Here is an 18,196-nt window from a genome sequence, read left to right on the forward strand (position 1 = left end):
TTGAGCAAAATAAAGCAAGTGGTTACACTTATGCAAATAGTGCTTGAGATGAAAAAAAAAAAAGATAACACAAATTGGATATAATTTTATCTGCATTATTTACAAGAGGGACTAATAGGACTACTTATATTGTAGAACACTACATTGGTGCCCAAGCGGCTTACTGTCTAGGTCAGCTAAGTGCAGACAGGCCTTATAACAGGTTCAGTTAAACATTCACATTTTAGAATCAGAATAGGTATGGGTTAGACTTTCTTTCTGTTCTCTTTCGCTACGCTAGTCAAAATTATTATGTTATGGAAGACAAGATGAAGATTTAAAGGGATATGAGTTGAAGAGTAAAGTTTCTCTCTAGTGATAGGTTCACTTGCACATCTTTCTATATATGACCACAACTCACCACTGGATGGCAAGCTTCAAATGCTTCACTTAAGAGTATTCCACATTCCTTCTTGGCAAATGGCTCTCTCAGGGGATTCAAACTGCATGGATTTCGAATGTCGGAGCTGTCAACACACTTAGCCAGAATGCAAAATAAAGGTGGGAAACTTGTTTCATAACTACTTTGTGTCTGAACTTGCAAAACATAGTTTTATTGTTTTTTAGAAAAAGAGATGTAAAACACAAAACAAATCCATCACTTATGAAACTAAAGCCAGACTAAGATATGAAATCAAAACTAGATGTTAATTTGCAGAAAAGTACACAATCTGAATAAATTTTTAATTTGTCTGAAAGCAGCAGAAAAACACATACATACATATAGGTCTAAACAGAGCTGCCATGCAGTCCCAATCTGCAGTCCTTACACCTGAGTAGTCTAGCTTACATAAATAACAAAGTTCACTTGGACAATATACATGAGAAGTGTCAGAAATCAGATCCTTTAACTACTAGGAAGAAACACTTCTATGAACACCATTAGGCACAGTGCATTTAAAAAGTTCAATTTTGAACTTTACAGCATTTTTTCTCTCCATTTCTATGGTTTCAGAGTTAAATATTTCCCATCTACAAAAGATCAGCTAAACTAACAACACAGTTTAAAGTGAACCCACAAATCTTCCACTATGTAAAAAAATGAACAATGTTGAAACAATGTCTTCAAAAACACTTGTAGATTCACAATACTGTACAGTATTTTTCTCTACACTACAGTGCTGTGTAGGAAAAAGGTGATTATTTTCTTCTCCTTAATGGATTATGGTATCTGTAAGAACCACTGCTATTGCCATTTGCATTGCTGCCTGATTGATACTTCCAGGAATGAATTTATGATAAATTACATCATGTAACAACAAAAAAATCTAGTAGCAAACACATTCTTTTTACTATGTACCTCTACAGCTGTCCAGCTGTTTCCAAACTCTTGTGAGTTGGTTAATTCAAAATTATCTGGAGTCCTCAATTCATTTACTGTCTTCAAATCAAAATTTCCACATAATCCAGTCAATTCACCCTGGGGAAAAAGAGAGATATATAAAACCATATTCTTACATGATACAAAACACTACCAGCCACAGCCATTTCCAAAACTTGCTTCTTAAGTTCCTGTCTTCAGTTGCTTCATTATAAGTTTGTCAGGATTTGAGACTTTACAGCTAAATTTCAGCCAAAACACTTCAGCTCTTTGTGATAATAAAGCTACGAAAAACATTTTATTTTGACAACATCAATATTACTCCCTTTCAACTAAGTATCTCCAAGCCTTTGAGAAAGGAGTTGATCTTTTGTTCAGAGAAGTGACCTGTTTGCTGGCTATGTGCTTTTTTATGCTTCAGCAAATTAACACCTGCTCCAGTCACATAAGGAATGAGTACCAAAGGAGAATATTGCCTCAAGGATATTTGTTTCTGTTATTATAGAAGTCAGATAGTAAATAGCAAACAAACAAAACAAAAAAACTGTAAATGAGAATGAGTATTTTAATTGACAAGGTAATTTATTGGTTCACTCCTTGACTCTGCCACTGACTTCCCACATGATTTCTTAGACATTGTCTATTCTCTGAACATGTCTTACTTCATAAGACTTACATAAATACCTCAAATAAATGGTAACAAGAGTGACGACTTTCACTTACCTGCCACTGATGACCCATCTGTACATGAACTGTTGTTCTCTGATCCCAAAGAATGGTGATGTGCTCATCAGGAAAATGAACAATAGTGAAAAACCCAGCTTTCCATAACTGTATTTTTTGTAGTTTGTCTATGTAACTAGATAAGCTCTGTTCAAAATAAAAGAAGGCAGCTTATAATGTAAGCAATGTCTTCACAAAATGTTCACTTCACAGGAAATTAAACACTTACATAAAATGAACAACATTGTTCTCAGACAGAAGTCCAAAAACTGACAGAGGGCAGTCTGGATTTTGATTGTGAATTGTGTTGTATTTTTATGATTTTCCTATTTTAAAAGTTGATTTTATATCAAATTTACAGGATGGGTAACAGCTACTGGAGTGAAGATTAAAATGTTAATTGTTCATCTGAGAGGTAAAAGGGTAGTCTTAAGGTTCCTGGTTATCATTTTCAATTAGTTATACATCATTGCATTCAGAAGGTCTTAGCCATATGCTGGTTTTGAATATGAACAGGTATACAGATGCATGGAGCACCTTCTTGAAATAAGGAATTGTCTAATTACGTCAAGAGATGGCCATCTTATTTACATAAAGCATTCTTCTCTCCATTCAATAACAATCAGATACCAAATTATTTGTAGCATGGACTAAGATGTCCATGGGCGGAGAACAGATCGAGAGTAGCCCTGAGGAGAAGGACTTGGGAGTGCTGGTGGACGAGAAACTCAACATGAGCCAGCAACGCTCGCTTGCGGCCTAGAAGGCCAACCGCATCCTGGGCTGCATCAAGAGGAGCATGGCCAGCAGGTCGAGGGAGGTGATTCTGCTCCTTTACTCTGCCCTGGTGAGACCCCACCTGGAGTACTGTGTCCAGCTCTGGAGCCCCCAGCATAAGAAGGACATGGACCAGCTGGAGAAGGTCCAGAGGAGGGCGACGAAGATGATAAGAGAGCTGGAGCACCTCTCCTATGAGGACAGGCTGAGAGAGTTGGGGCTGATCAGCCTGGAGAAGAGGAGGCTCCGGGGAGACCTGATAGCGGTCTTCCAGTACCTCAAGGGGGCCTACAAGAAAGATGGGGAGAGGCTGTTCAGCAGGGCCTGTTGCGATAGGACGAGGGGTAATGGTTTTAAAATAGCGGGAGGTAGATTTAGATTAGAAATTAGGAAAAAATTTTTTACAATGTGAGTTGTAGAACACTGGAACAGGTTGCCCAGAAAGGTGGTGGAGGCCCCATCCCTGGAAACATTCAAGGCCAGGCTGGATGAGGCTCTGAGCAACCTGATCTAGTCAGGCATGTCCCTGCTCCTTGCAGGGGGGTTGGACTAGATGACCTTTGAGGATCCCTTCCAACTCTAACCATTCTATGATTCTATGGTTCTATGTCTGGTTTAATCACACAACATCTCATACAAAGAGACACAAGGTCCTTTGCATACTCAGTCTATAAATTGGAAATAGTACTATTTATACTAAAATTACTAAAAATATTATGTATTTATAGCAATAGAGTTTGCAGTTTGGCCAAAACAAAAATTAAATTCAGGCTGTGGAGGACATACCAGAGACTGCAATTTAATTTTTACAACTGTATAGGAATATTCCTCTATACACATCAGACCAGACTAAACTCTTAGTTCTAATGGAATTAATAGCAAAATTCCCACTGACTTCAAAATATCTGGATTTTTCCTAAGACATTAAACAGGAATTAAGTCTAAAAAAAAAAAGAACTACAATTATGTCATCCAATATTTTTGTCAAATATAGACAATATTTTAAGGTTTCCATTGAACAATCCAGATGGGATCAGCATTCATGGTAAAGATATTTACACCTCTGCTACTTCAGTGGCACAGTAAGTTTTTGCTAACAAAATGAAAAAAAACACACAGAGAAGTACATATGCTATCTTTTTCATCAATGTTAAAGATTGAAACTTACTGGATTTCCAGTTTCATCATCAAATATTAAAAAAGATTTTCCAACATTAATGAGAATATTTTTTCTGCAAATGATTCCAGTATTAAAGCAGTTAATATTCTCTATAATAACAGAAAGACTGGTTGAAGAAGTACCCTGAAGAAAAAGAAAAGAAACGGCCACTTTAAAATATACCAATATAAATACTATGTATATTGTAACAGAGTTCAGTTAGCAGAAACCTGAGTATATAATTATTATGTTATGTATGATTCAAAGTCTAAGTAACATTAAAGCTAAAAAAACCCATTATGTAGGACTCTAAAATGTGCAGACAGGAAACAAGCAGAAGGGTAGATTTTAAGAGGTAGTTTTAAAATTCAGTTTTACAGAGGCTTCACAAAAAAGTCTCACCTTAACTAGGTAAACCTTACAAGTTCCAACAAAGTCAAATGTTAGTCCATCAAATGTTCTGTAATGCCGATCCCCATATGCAGTACACATTGAAGGGCAAGGATGGAAGGTGCATTGAAATGATCCATGCTGGCAAATGCTGCAAAACGTATAACCAATAATGGTAATATCAACTGTAACCACAGACAAAAATTATTACAGCTTTTGCACTAGAAGCTAAAAAACAGAAGCCATGCAAGTATGACAACTGTGGATGGAAGCATTTTGAAATGTTAACTAGAAGCAGCATATATAAACTGATTCTCTGGAAAAAAAAATGCACATATTGAACTCATAGAATCTGTGTTTCTTCCTGTTAGAATTCGTAGGTTCCAGGATATATAGATACCAAAAGGGTATTTCTTTTGTTGAAATAAGAAAACAAAAAATGCCACCAGAAGTAATACGATTCATTCTCTAGTAACTCACATCAATAATGTGCCATTAGAATAAAGCTTTCTTTTTCAGCTTCTCACAGAACATTTATTTCTACATGACCTGAATCTTGGAAACAACAAACGATATGTCCTATTACTACAGTCTTTATTCACTCTCTGCTTGAACAAGAATTTCACAGAAGTGCAAAGGAAAAATTTCTATAGCACTATTTTCGTGCTTAGGTTCCTTAAAGAACTGTGTTTTGATCTGTTGGGCATTTTGAGTTGTTTGGTTTTTTTTTTTTCATATGTCTAGGTATTATCATCCCTAAACCCTAGCCTAACAGTTTAGAGGCTTCTGGAATAGTTCAAGTTCTACCTATGGCCACCTTAAGCATCAAAATGCTTTCATCACACATACACTAGGTGACCTTTTCAGGACAGGACCTGTTCAGACCTTTCTGAGTTCCCTTTGTCTTGTACTTGCATAACAGTGAGGCTTTGCAGCACTTGGTACTATGTCTCTTTCTGCATCACCCTCTTGCAATCAGAAATGGCATAAGATTTATAAATAAAGGATAAATTTTATTTCCTGCATCCACAAGTCATTTTAAAAATGTTATTTTTTTAATATTTTTAAGTCACCCGAACACTTTTAAAAACTTCCCTCAATAAAGACAGTAGAATTGATGCCCTCGTATAGCTTCACTACAGATATATTTTATAAATATAGGTTAAAATAAATAAAGCATGTGATACAATTTTGGCACATATCTAGGTTTATTTTCAAAAATAGTGAACTTTGAATTTCCTGATTAAATGAATGCCTTACATTTTACAACTAAAGCATTAATTTGACTTAGAGAAGTACTTCATAAATCACTAATATTTGGCATCTCGTAAATTTGAAGCACCAAGCAATATCAAGTCTTTTGTCAGTATAACGTTTCCTCTTCTGTTCATATTGCTATCACATATGACAGAATCAGAACACCATTGTTTTCAAAAGAGCAACAATTACTCAGAAAATCTAGGCAGCTCCAATTACTAGTAGTACGATGTTTCCTTCTGTTCCCTTACCATGTAACTTACACCAACCTGGAGTCATTTTCTAGATTTTCCAAGAATCTGCTTATCCCATCACTGATGTGGCCCACTGCTTGTGTTTTGTATAACTACGTCTATAAATACACTAAGCACATGGCTAAAATAAGTCAAATGTACAACATATGAAAAGTGTTCACTGTACCAAAGCACAAGTAGATGGCAGTAGGACTCATCCAGCTAACTCTAGTCATCTCAAAGCTGTACCTAAGGCAGGAACCTACTCAAGCCAGTGTAGAGAGGCAAAAAGAAGAAATTATATTTGTATTGAAAGACTAAGTGCTGCTTCTCATGTTCTTTGTGAGACATCAGGTTTTAGTTTTACTCTTGGCATATTCAAAACCTCCTCCACATGCTGATCTGTTAAGGGCTCGTGCAGCAATATTTCTTAACCTTTAAGGAGTAGGGAACTCTTTTGCATACTTTCTTTTTCAGGAATCTTAACACATTTACAGCCAGAAGGAAGGGCTTAAGAGGTACACAGTCCCTTCAAAGTCCTCTGCACCAGTCTTGTTTCCTACTAAGTAAACTAACATCTTCTTATCAGAAATCTAGAGTCCTGTTTGGAAAAGCAGAGCTACTAGCACCTTCCAAATGCTGACTAGCTTTTTAAAAACAGTATTTCCAAGAAGTATTTGCCTAAGAACACAGAAGGCCAAATTCAACATCCCACAGAGACTTACCAGCATTCACTCAATGGTCTCAATGTATGACAGCAAACCAGCACAGCTAACTGCACCACCCATCTTACCTTCCACAACATGGCGCTAAAATGCTACTCTCATGCCCTCAGTTAGTGTAATAACCTTTTGTGTTTAATCTCACCAGCACATACTAACAATTTCAGTTGCACTGAAACCAAACCTGGGAAACCTGGAACTACAGTTTAGCCAGTCCCCTGAGCTTGGGCTGAAAGTTACCGAAACTCTGCTGTTAGTTTTGTCAATTCAATAAACTATTTTATTTACAATTTTATTGTTCAATAGACAAATCAGATTAATAGTTATGTTGCTAACATTACATCAGATATGAATAAGATGGCATTTAGTATCAACACACACTACTTCTGTGCACTAAATAACACTGAAGTCATTATAACTGCTATGAGTGCCCAAGTGGATTTGTTTGCACAGGAGTATTCTCATGCTTTGCATGAGCAAAAATGCACAGTTCCCTTGACATATCAAATACACTCCTCCATACACACCCAGCAATCTCGAGGAACTTCTACACTTTGTGTCAAGCAGAGCTTGTTGTAGACTTTCCTTCTGTCAGTTGACAATTGATTGCCAAAAAACCACTATCACTTAATCTGTCTTTGCTTCTGGACATAGAAGACTTGAAAAGTCACAACAGCCTTAAGGATCTGTACATGAATTAATGGGCCTGGCCTCAGAAAAAAAAAAAGAGAGAAGGCTAAATATCCAGTGTCTTTCTGCCTGCACTGCTGCTGCCTTTGGTGAAGTCCCATACAGATTAAATGGGATATAATAGTTCTTTCTGATGCAAGCAATCCCACACCAGGTCCAACTGGAGAGGCCTTTGGAAATAAGGGGGTGAATAACCCGGGTCGCTTTACCTGCCTGCCCAGTGGAGATGGCTTGTAAGTCGCTTCACCAGTCGACCAAAGGGCTACAAATATCTTCTAGAGCAGATACTGAGGACCTGACAAGAGGCAGAGGTAGGCAGTCAGCGCAAGGCTGGAGGGGCCAATAACATCCAGACAAGGCAGTGATTAGTGCTGACTGGACAAGCCTTCACCATGCTAGGCTATACTGAGCTGTGCAGGCCAGGAGCAGTAGTTTACCAGGTGACACCAGTTAAATGTTCCTGGCAAGCTAAAAGAAGGGGACAAAAGGAAGGAACTGCTCTGCTGAAAAGCTGGAGGTAACACCACTACCATAGTATCCTGATGCTTAACAGTAGAAGCTGATTTTTCTGAGGCTTTGGTAAGACAAACAGTGCTGCTTACTGCCAGCTTGCAATACTCCACAGTGGTCAAAGAAGAAAACAGGAGGGGACCATTAGGAAAAAAAAATTGTTTCAGGATCACACAGATGTGGTATATTTTTACATCTTAGCTCTTGTTAAGCTTATTGAAATGGTAATGTACCATGTTCTACTAAGAATGCTCAAGGAAACTTTGCAGGGTAACACAGCTATAGAGTACGTGCTGCATTTACAGTCCTGGGTAGTAAAAGGAATAGGTTTCTGCATATATTTGAGTGATCCTACCAATCCTTGTCTATTGAAACACTTCCTTTAAAAGCAAATTACTTCATCAGTTATCGACACACACAAAATTAGCAATTAATTTATCTGTTTACTATGCTCAGTAAATGATGTTGCTTAGTACTCTTCTTAATTTATCATCTTAGTGGGCATATACATACAGCCATAGAGTTATGTTTTGGGTTCTCAGACTGCTCAGACTCCATGCTAAATGTGAAATTGTAAGTAAAAAGCTTTAACAAATGTCACTTAGGTGTAATATTTGAAGGATTTTACCTGTACTTCAGGAACACTGGCCAAGGAATATTAATTTAGATTACCTTGATAATCAAAACAATGACTTTTCTAAATCAAGCTTTAAAAAAAAAAAAAAAAATTCCCAAATAGCTGGCATTTTGTTATGTAAAAGTTCCTTGAAGTAACAGATCCTAAAAAAAAAGTCATTTTAATAGCTCTTTCAACAAGCATAAATACAAAATTACAGTAGATGATTTACCAGAATCTGATGTGAAATTTATGATTAAGAAACATGAAGGAACAATCAACCCATAAATAAACAACTAAAACCAAATAATCATCTAAATAGATCTCTACTTACCATGTATGACAGGAAGAAATTACTTTATCACCTGGAAAATATTCCTTTCCTTTCCATGAACATGGACATTCATCTGCTTCCAAGCACACATCCCCATGTTTAACATGACTATCAAAAAAAGAATGAAAAATATTAATTCAGCAGAAGTATATCTAGTATCTAGGTAACAGATATCATCACAAATTCTAGAGGAATAGATAAAAACTGAAAAGTCAAAAAAATTGTGGAGAAGATTCCATTAACACAGAAAGAATAGGGGGGTTCTTGCCCAGTGTCCTGGTTTTGGCAGGGATGGAGCTAATTTTCCTCTCAGTAGTCGATGTGGTTTGGACTTCATATGTGAAGAATGATGATAAATACATTGATGTTATGAGTTGTTGCTAATGAGACAAAGGACACTGGCCGGATTTCCAGGTCTCAGAAAAACTGAAATACTAAGAGTTACATGGATAACTCAAAGAGATTCTACAAATAAATCTCAGGAAATATACCATAAATATTGAATTATTTTATTTAACAAGCTATATTTTCACTGAGCTCAGGAAAGCTGTATTTCTTCCAAAGACTCATTCATTTTTTAAAAATATTGTAATGCTATTGGACAGGCAAACAGACGTCAGTATAGGACCTAAAGGTCCAATAACAGACAGAACACCACCTTCAATAAAAAAAAATCAATCTGCCAAATGAAAATTGTGAAACGTAAACTCTTGATAAACTAAAGCAGTATCTTTCATTCTGACTGTTGTAGCTCCAACTTGTTTTGTGTTCTGTATCTGTTCCTATACAGGATCCTGTCCGATACAACATAAGAAACTGGAGCAACTAACAAGCTAGCTACAGAGTAAAAGGATTTCTTACAGGCATCATACAATGTACAATTATCTCTGTTTCTAAATACTAAGTTTTGAAATCTATTTGTATTGTGAAATAAACAGTCTCTTAAAATGGTGCCGTTGGGCTGATAATCTTTTCTTTTCCAATTTCCGTACCTCTCTGTAGTAATACACATTTTATACAGGTTTTTCTGTGTTCCTAACAGTTTTCTGAAGAAAATAGATTTAGTGTTTCTGATGCTTAGCACTGTAATTTGGACAAAACACCATGGACAAGAGATTATAGGTATGAGGTATGCATGTTACAAACAGGGTGATGACACTGTTTTGTTTCCCTGATATCCAAAAGAAAAGGTCTCATCATTGCATTTATCATGGAACACTTTATTTACTTATATTAATAAACTGTTATTTTGTGTTCTATGAGTTAGACTTTTCTTCAGTGTGTAATTTATCAGATGGAAATTTACAGCTTTGTAGCTCTTCTTAATGGGAATGTGCAGACATCATAAAAACTCCTCTTCCATTCAACTGAAAAACTGTCATTTTCCCGCAGAGTATGTGAAGTGTTTTTTGTAAGCCATACTTCTTTCAAGTATTGTGTCACTTGAAGACAATCAACTGTGAGACTGAAATTCCCACTGGTTTAAAGCTGCTCAGAACTGAACAGGGCACATTCAGACACAAAGAGCATCACACTGACAAGATAACATTAAATGCAGTTTTATCCTCACATTATTACCCTGCCTAAAACAAGTGATAACAGCTTTCTCTCTTGTAAAGCCAAGCAAAAGGATAGATTTCAATGATCTAAGAATTCACCACAAATACCCTACAGAGAGACCTTGCACAGCCCCCCTTTGAAGTATCAGACGCTTTTCTTGACACCTATACTTACTGTCCAACCTACAATGAATGGCAAAGATACAATGATAGCTATCACACTTCACCATGCTGAATGTCCAGTTTCATTACTATCTCATTATTGTCTATAGCTTTGTTCATTCACACACACATGAACATGTAAATACTCTTGGCAAAGGCATCATTAGAAACAACGTCTCCTGTGAGACAACAAACACTTCTTTCCTACTGGAAAGCCCACAGATCTGGACCAGAATACTGAAAAATAACACTCTTGCAGTATCCATCAAACCAGTTTTCAACAAGTTCCCATCCCTGGAAACGTTTAAGGCCAGGCTGGATGAGGCTCTGAGCAACCCGATCTAGTCGGGGATGTCCCTGCTCCTTGCAGGGGGGTTGGACTAGATAGCCTTTGATGATCCCTTCCAACCCTAACCATTCCATGATTCTAAGTTGTGTATGCATGACTCTTAGCCCTTCCTTAGCCAACAGCCTACTGCCAACTGATCTATGCAGCTATGAACACTTTTGCCCCAACAACAAATCTTCCTACAAAAGTCTATGATAGAGTTTAAGGGAGTAAAAAGAATGAAATAAGCATCAAGTAATGTTTCTAACACCAGAATTCCACCACTCCCCATGACTTCCCTAACCAGAAAACAAGATAAACAATTCTTTAAAAAACAACAGATGTTGAGAACATTACTGTAGCAGCTAATGGCTTCACTGTAGCTCACTCACTGCCTAGACAGGGAGAGTTACTGTACTCCTGCTTATTGTTCTCTTACTTGTTTGGGGAGCTTTCTACAGTCCATCTATTCTTCTTCCCCACAATAGTTTATTATAAAGAAATATTACGTAAATTAGTCAAGCACTAGGCATTTTGCAGAATGCTTAAAGGGTTTTCAGTATCCTTGCTGTATCCTTCTGTGTAACAGCTGATTTTGAGACTTCAGCTGAGATACAGTCAGGCACCTGCAATTCTCAACCTGTACTGGGAAACCCCCCTGCATTCAGCTCTACCGTCAGCATCCTACTGGTGATAAACAATGAGTCCTAAAATGAGAGAATTCATAGAAATGGTAGTAGCAACTTGAACACCAAAGCTAGAAGAGAAAAATGAAAACTAAAAGAAAGAAGTGGAAGGACAGTGGTTCATCTAGATTCCCATATTCTACAACCTTCTCCACAGAGGCCTCTGAAAATCTGGCTCATCCATTCCTGTGCCTCCTCTGAAGTCACCTTGAACAAAAAAAATGCTCCTGCCTCCACACACCTTCTACTGACTGTTGTGGAGAGAAGAGGGTAAAATCATCTCACAAGTAACAAGTGTAATACTCAGAGCTGCATAAAACCCAGGTACAGGTTCTGCCACAACATCGGAGCAAAGCTAGAGACAGACTCTATCTTGACATCTCTCATTCTAAGTAGAAAAATACGAGGGGAATTAAGAACAGTGTCTGAAAGAACATGAGTACATTTTTTTCCCCACAGATGTTTTATTTTTTAGTTTGTGTTGTAGGGAAGGAACACCCAGAAGAGGGCAGGGATTGAAGACTGTCAGACAAAATAAGAGAGTTCAAGGCAGGTGTCTCTCATACCCTGCTCACGGTCCCACCAGGACTAAAAGGTGCGGGTCATCTCAGAGACCACCCATAGCTCTCTCAGCTGCATAAGGAAGAGGTACACAGTGCACCACCATCAAGCAGCACATATCTGAAAGCAAGACTGAGGGAAAGGAAGGCTGAGATTTGTACTTTGTCCCTGCCTACTTCACAAGAAGTATCTGGACTATCACTGTATTGGTGTGACGTTTGATACCCTTCTGTGTCATCTCAGCCATATCTCCTCTCTACCAATGTTACTTCAGGTATACGACTCAATTTTTTCAAAGTTCAAATGTTTTTAATGAGGCACAATGGATTAAAAACTCTGTCTACATGCCCTCAAATAGTGCCATTTTCTTCAAGAATACTGTGGGTGCAATTCAGTGTTAAAAATTATGTAAGGCAGGATTCCATGGCAAGGCAAGATAACAAAAAAATTGCTGCTTGTGAATGGCCAAGAGGACAATAGCAGCTCTCCCATATCTATCGACAGATTCTTCTGAAAGAATCATACACTTGGGGAACGAATATGTATTTTTAATTAACTATGCTTTCAGGGAATTAATGTGTACTTGCAGATATATGTCAAAGTATATTCCTGGTCTCTGAATTCTCAATTTGTAGTAAAAGAAGATAACTTATATGCCAGGCGACTAACAGTTTTATACCAAAAACAGTGTTCAACATGGAAGATGATTCAACCAGAGCTCAGCAGACCTCCTCATCATTGCCAGTAAATAATATCATCAGCTTTTTACAGTCAGATCATTTAAATGCTTGAATTGTAGTGGAGTTAAAAATTAAGCAAAACAAAACCAAAAGAGATCACAGAATCAATCACAGAATAGTTTGTGTTAGAAGGGACCTTTAAAGGTTATCTAGTCCAACCCCCCCGCAAGGACCAGGGACATCTTCAGCCAAGTAAGACGGCTTGACTAATTCAATATTCTCAACTCCTTTCAAAGAAAACCACAAGTAGTGAAATACTCTATAACTACACACTAATGGCATTTTAGTATGCAATTTTTCTGATTTAATGAACAAGTGCAAACAGATAACCCATTTTTGTAATAAAAGAATTTCAGAAAGTAACTCCAAATGTAACAGAAGTCTTCTTTTCAAACCAAATGACAGAAAGCTCAATGATTATCTTCTTTAAAACCAGTGGAAAAACAGAAGGTAATACAGAAAGGTGCTCAAGAATCTGAATGATACTGGTGAGGTTTTACTGTGAATTGAAGATGAATACAGGGGAAAAAAAAAAAATGTTGTTTGCAGCTAGTGTAAACTAGAAAGTAGGAGACCAAGAAGGTTTTGGAAGTACTGCAAGAGGAAAGAAGGAACACTGAAATACACCAAAGAAAGCGGCAAGTCTCCAGAGTAGAAAACGACTGGTTGTATTGTTATGGCACTGCAACGGATTTACATTTACTCTTTGGAAATTAACTCCAATCCAATACCTTTAGTACAGTGTAATTTTATCGCCATCAGAAATAGAAATCAGCTTGAAATCCAGTGTGGATAAGTATCAGTTCCTGAAGCACCCAAATACACAAATGTTCATGCAGTCTTTGTAATAGAATTGTATTTCCTGAGTAGGGCACGTAGCCATGATGGTATCCCCACAGGAGGTAACCCTTTTTTTACCCGGAAAACATTAGATCGTTCTGAGAGATCTCTCTAAAACTCTAACTAAACTATACAAAAGAAAAGACTAAAAATACTTAGCATGATAGCAGTGATAAGGTCATTCAGATGAAAGGTGTGAACAGAACATTACTTTTATTTTCATGCTAATAATAATAAATTCTGAGCTTTACTTCTTAAAATTGAGGAGCAGTAGGTATTTTGAAAAGGACACTAATACATACCAAAAGGACAGGACTTTAAATTCATCTAAGGAGACATATTTTAAGACATGACATCATCAATGTAATTACTTCTAATTGAAGTTAGTTTTCTAAAAATATTTGAAACTGAATTGCATCCTTCCCCCATTACTATGTTTGTTTGTCCACAGGCACCTTTATAAGATGACAAAATTCATTGTTTTCTTTGTGCAAATTAGAAAGTGATGTGGTTTTTTTTAATAAACCTTTCAAGAATGTGGTTAAGCTCCTTACATGTTATTTGAAATCACACATCACCTCAGGAATACAGTAATAATTTAGAAATTTTTGGAGTAAAAAGCTGGCATGATATTCCTTTCTTAGTTACGAAGTGTCACTACAATTACAGGATATTACAGCTTTCCATTTACTACCTTTTCATAGCTCTATTTTACGAAAGCAACAAGTAATGAAAAAAGAAACACATCTAAAATTCTTACTAGGGTAAACTGTCTCCAATTTAGTATCGTCCAGGTTCAGCACAAAAAAGAGTATTCTCTGCTACAGATGATAACATTCATGTGTAGAGGTGGAGTCTCTACCACACCAGAGAATGTTGTGTCCAGTCTGGAAAGGCCATGTAACTCCACACCACACTTTATAGAGAGAAACTGGGATGGATATTGAAACACTAGCACCAAAACCTGGTCCCACAAATGTCCACAATGCCTTAGTGACTATAACTCAGGACTTTTTCATTTCTGCCGGCCTCCTAGGACAACACAGGGAACATCTGCAAATCCCTTCCAAGGATTCTTGGCACTGTAGTAGAGAGTTTGATTTGTTCTTGCAGCCCCAAGAATGACACGAATCCTTCACCACTACTACTAGATCACACAAGAGTAGCAGGGAAGCTGCTCTAAAATATTGCTGAACTAGTCAAAATTAATTATTTGCAACGTGATTGTGGCCTCCCTGCTGCAGTGATACGGTTAATAAATTCCAAGACACACCCAAATAAGAGTACCCAGTAGGCACCCAAATTCCAGTTAACCTTCAACTGTCAGTTGAAAAAAACTATATGCATTGTATATACAGCACAGGTTTTTATACTGTAGGCCGTATTACATATAGAGCAGTCAAATCCAACTCATGTTGCAGACAAGGGTAAAATAATGCCAACAGGGGAAGTCAGAAAACACAAGTAAGTTTGTTCAGAAAAGTGACTTTTTCTTGACAGCAACAGTACAAGCAAGCTATAAGGAACAATGAACAGAAGCCGGCTGTTTCAGAGATCATTATCGGTCTGACTGGAGATTATGGAAAACTAATGGCATAAGACACGCACAAACCAGTACACGTCCACATTTGTGGTAAACACGTCACAAAGCATGCAGAAATACAGGAAGATACTACTGTTGTTTCTCTCTTTTTCCTTCTGTCTTTTCTCTTTGTTTCTTCTGCAGTCTGATTAAAGACTCTGTCTTTATGTCAAATCATGCACACTTGGTATTGAGGGAAAAATCATTTAACCAGAGCCACACAGAAGCAGAAAATGCAATTCAAAGACTGAACTTGAAAAATTACAAACTGTGTTGTAAACAGAATATTACTTATTTTTCTGGAATGCAGCATGGAAATACAGGAAACTGCCACTTAAACAGTAACAGATGAAAAATAATAAGAAAAAACAGAAATAAAATATTTGAAATCACTAAATACGTCAGCAAAGCAGGGTAGAACAACATTAGAATGTGTGTTCCAGGAGAATTAGTGTTCTACTTCAATCAATACTTAAACAGAGGGAGAGTATATGATCATAATTTTAATACTGTAAGACCTATAACCCCCAGAATGGGTATGATCTATAAATTTAAGGATTTTACAGCATAGTTACTAGCATCTGATTTACTCACTGCAGACAAAAAAGGAGGTCAAAGGAATCCCACTCAGAGACAACTGCTACTTTTCACTACGATTTACTTATTGTGTATCTAATTTCTATTTCATGGAAGTTCCACTAGAATGTACCCTAAGCACAACAAAGAAGGAATGCTAGAAACAGTGAAGTATTTGAAATAATATTTCAGACACTGGAGGTACTAGAAAAACAGACGCTACAATAAAAATACAGCCCTCTTGAATTCTTAACACCACTTTCTGCAAAAAGATTTCTTCCGTCTCTTTCTGTGTTAAATATCTTTCATGGTATCACTAAAAAACAAACATCCCACTAAACAGATTGGAAAGATCCATCCTCCTGAAAAAATGTAGCTTCCTATAAAGGTTTAACTGTGAAATCTTCACTTTCCTACACCACTTTTTTTTCATTGTTTACCTAAATCAACCACAAATAATCAAACATGTTAAACTGATTTCATTACTACCTAAATCAGCTTAGGTAATGAACCAAGCTAAACTGATGCAAAATCTCAAACAGGAACGAAAGCATGAATAAAGGAAGGAAACTAATGATGTCAGATAAAGAACTAATGTTAAGATCAAAGAAATTCCACGGACATTCTACCCTTGTAAAGTGGACAATGGCATCTCAGTTTTATATTTCACCAGTAAGAAATTATTGCCTAGAAAGTTGATTTTGAAGTTGCACAAATTCACATTGCATTCGAATCCTGCAATACTTGAACTGTCATGAACATAGGATAAGGTATTGTTTGAATGTAATGGTATTAATTCCATCTTTCTCTTCCAACAACTTCTTTTTGTCTTACTGTGTTGCTCTGACTCTCATGTGGTCAATCTGCAGTACAAATCATTGGACTGTGAATTCAGTGACTGACTTAAAACATTAGTGCTATTTAGATCCAACAGCTTCTATCCAAAAGCAACTATTATTAAAGTAACTACAACATTAAGATTCATTGTCTAAACAAAACCCTGCATAGTTAATACACAGCAGAAGTCTCCTGTTTCCAAAAGCACACCTAAAAACACACAACTTCAGGATCTTCTTAATTTTTCTTCAAGCAATCTGAAATAAAAATATGAACATATATGCAGTATAGGACTACCAGAGCCAAATATTGAAAAGATAACAGATTTGACTAGTTTGCGAGTAACTCTAACGGAAAGAACTGAACAGCATTTACAGTGATTCTCAATTTATTTTAAAATAAAGACACATGATTCCAAGAATCTCTCAGTAATACAGTGCCTGATTCCAAAACATGACAACAGCTCATCTGCACATTTTTGGCATAAATCTCTGAGACTTAAAATATCCTTTTGAGGGAGAGAATACTGAAAATCATACCTAGGAATGAAGAAATGTCTCCCTCACTGAAGTGTTCAAATAAGAGGTTAGATATCTGAAAAAAACTATCTAGGTAAACATTCTGCTGTAGTACAGGGATTGGATCAAATTATTTCAATGTCCTTTCTACATTCCTGTTATCTTGGGTTTATTATTGTGAGGTATTAGACCTTTAGCTCCGCCTGTCTCTTGGTTTACCATTTCTTATGCCTTCAATAACCCATATCATTGTGTGGTAAGCCTTCACAAGTTGGATGCTCACCCCTTGACACTCAAATTCTCCAAACAGAACTGTGGTAAGTCCTCAGCAGAATTAATTACTCAATCACTGCTGAAGGTAGTCATCTACGTCTGTGCACCAAAAGATGCAAATCTGTCTGTACTCACCCTGGTGGGCAGACACAACCTGAAACACAAGGAACGTGTGCTGAGAAAGTGAGGTTTAGCAGCTGATTCTCACAAGTTCTCTCTCTGCTGAGTTCAGGATCAATTTGTGGATTACTGCAGTTAACATAAATCTGTCCAACTGGGCAGTGGTGTGCTGAGGGAATAAATTGAAAAACATGTTAGTTCTCACACCTGAAATTGTGTATTCCATAAAGGCATGCAATAGACTTAGATCAAGAATCTAAATGGTAGTTAAATGGATTTAAATGTTACACAGAAATGTAACATCCAGTAATACTAGTAACATCCAATTGCCTGTCTCTTCTGAGACCAGTTAGCCTATAAAGCTCATACAAAATACTGAAATGAATATATTTGTTTAGTAAGAGATATGACTTTCTAAACAGTTAGTCAGGAATCAACCTCCAAAACATAAATGCAAAGTACTACCAGAGAAACAGAAATCAAGGGAAAGCAAAAAATACCAAGAAAAGGTCTCAGAGCTAGATGTGACTTTCCATGCTGGAGCCACTGGCTACAAACAAAAACAACTCTATTGCGCAAATGCTTTGCGGTTGTGCTGAGCATACTGTGTATGTGCAACAGAAATGTCTGAAGTGGTGGGGGT

At 36.9% G+C, this 18,196-nt stretch overlaps 1 protein-coding gene across 1 annotated transcript in view; it reads right to left on the reverse strand.

Annotated features, from left to right (window-relative positions):
• The window catches only part of OTOG (otogelin), a 113,742-nt gene that overhangs the window by 48,973 nt on the left and 46,573 nt on the right, over positions 1-18,196 (reverse strand). The window contains exons 23-29 of the mRNA XM_086748576.1: positions 17,569-17,722; positions 8,772-8,879; positions 4,422-4,560; positions 4,029-4,163; positions 2,084-2,230; positions 1,340-1,459; positions 401-517 (exon numbers count right to left, since the gene is read on the reverse strand). Of these exons, the coding sequence (XP_086604702.1) occupies positions 401-517; positions 1,340-1,459; positions 2,084-2,230; positions 4,029-4,163; positions 4,422-4,560; positions 8,772-8,879; positions 17,569-17,722 (920 nt within the window). The remainder of the gene's footprint in view (positions 1-400; positions 518-1,339; positions 1,460-2,083; positions 2,231-4,028; positions 4,164-4,421; positions 4,561-8,771; positions 8,880-17,568; positions 17,723-18,196) is intronic.

Source organism: Chlamydotis macqueenii, chromosome 5 (genome assembly GCF_036417535.1).
Source record: "Chlamydotis macqueenii isolate bChlMac1 chromosome 5, bChlMac1.mat, whole genome shotgun sequence".
Taxonomy (NCBI): domain Eukaryota; kingdom Metazoa; phylum Chordata; class Aves; order Otidiformes; family Otididae; genus Chlamydotis; species Chlamydotis macqueenii.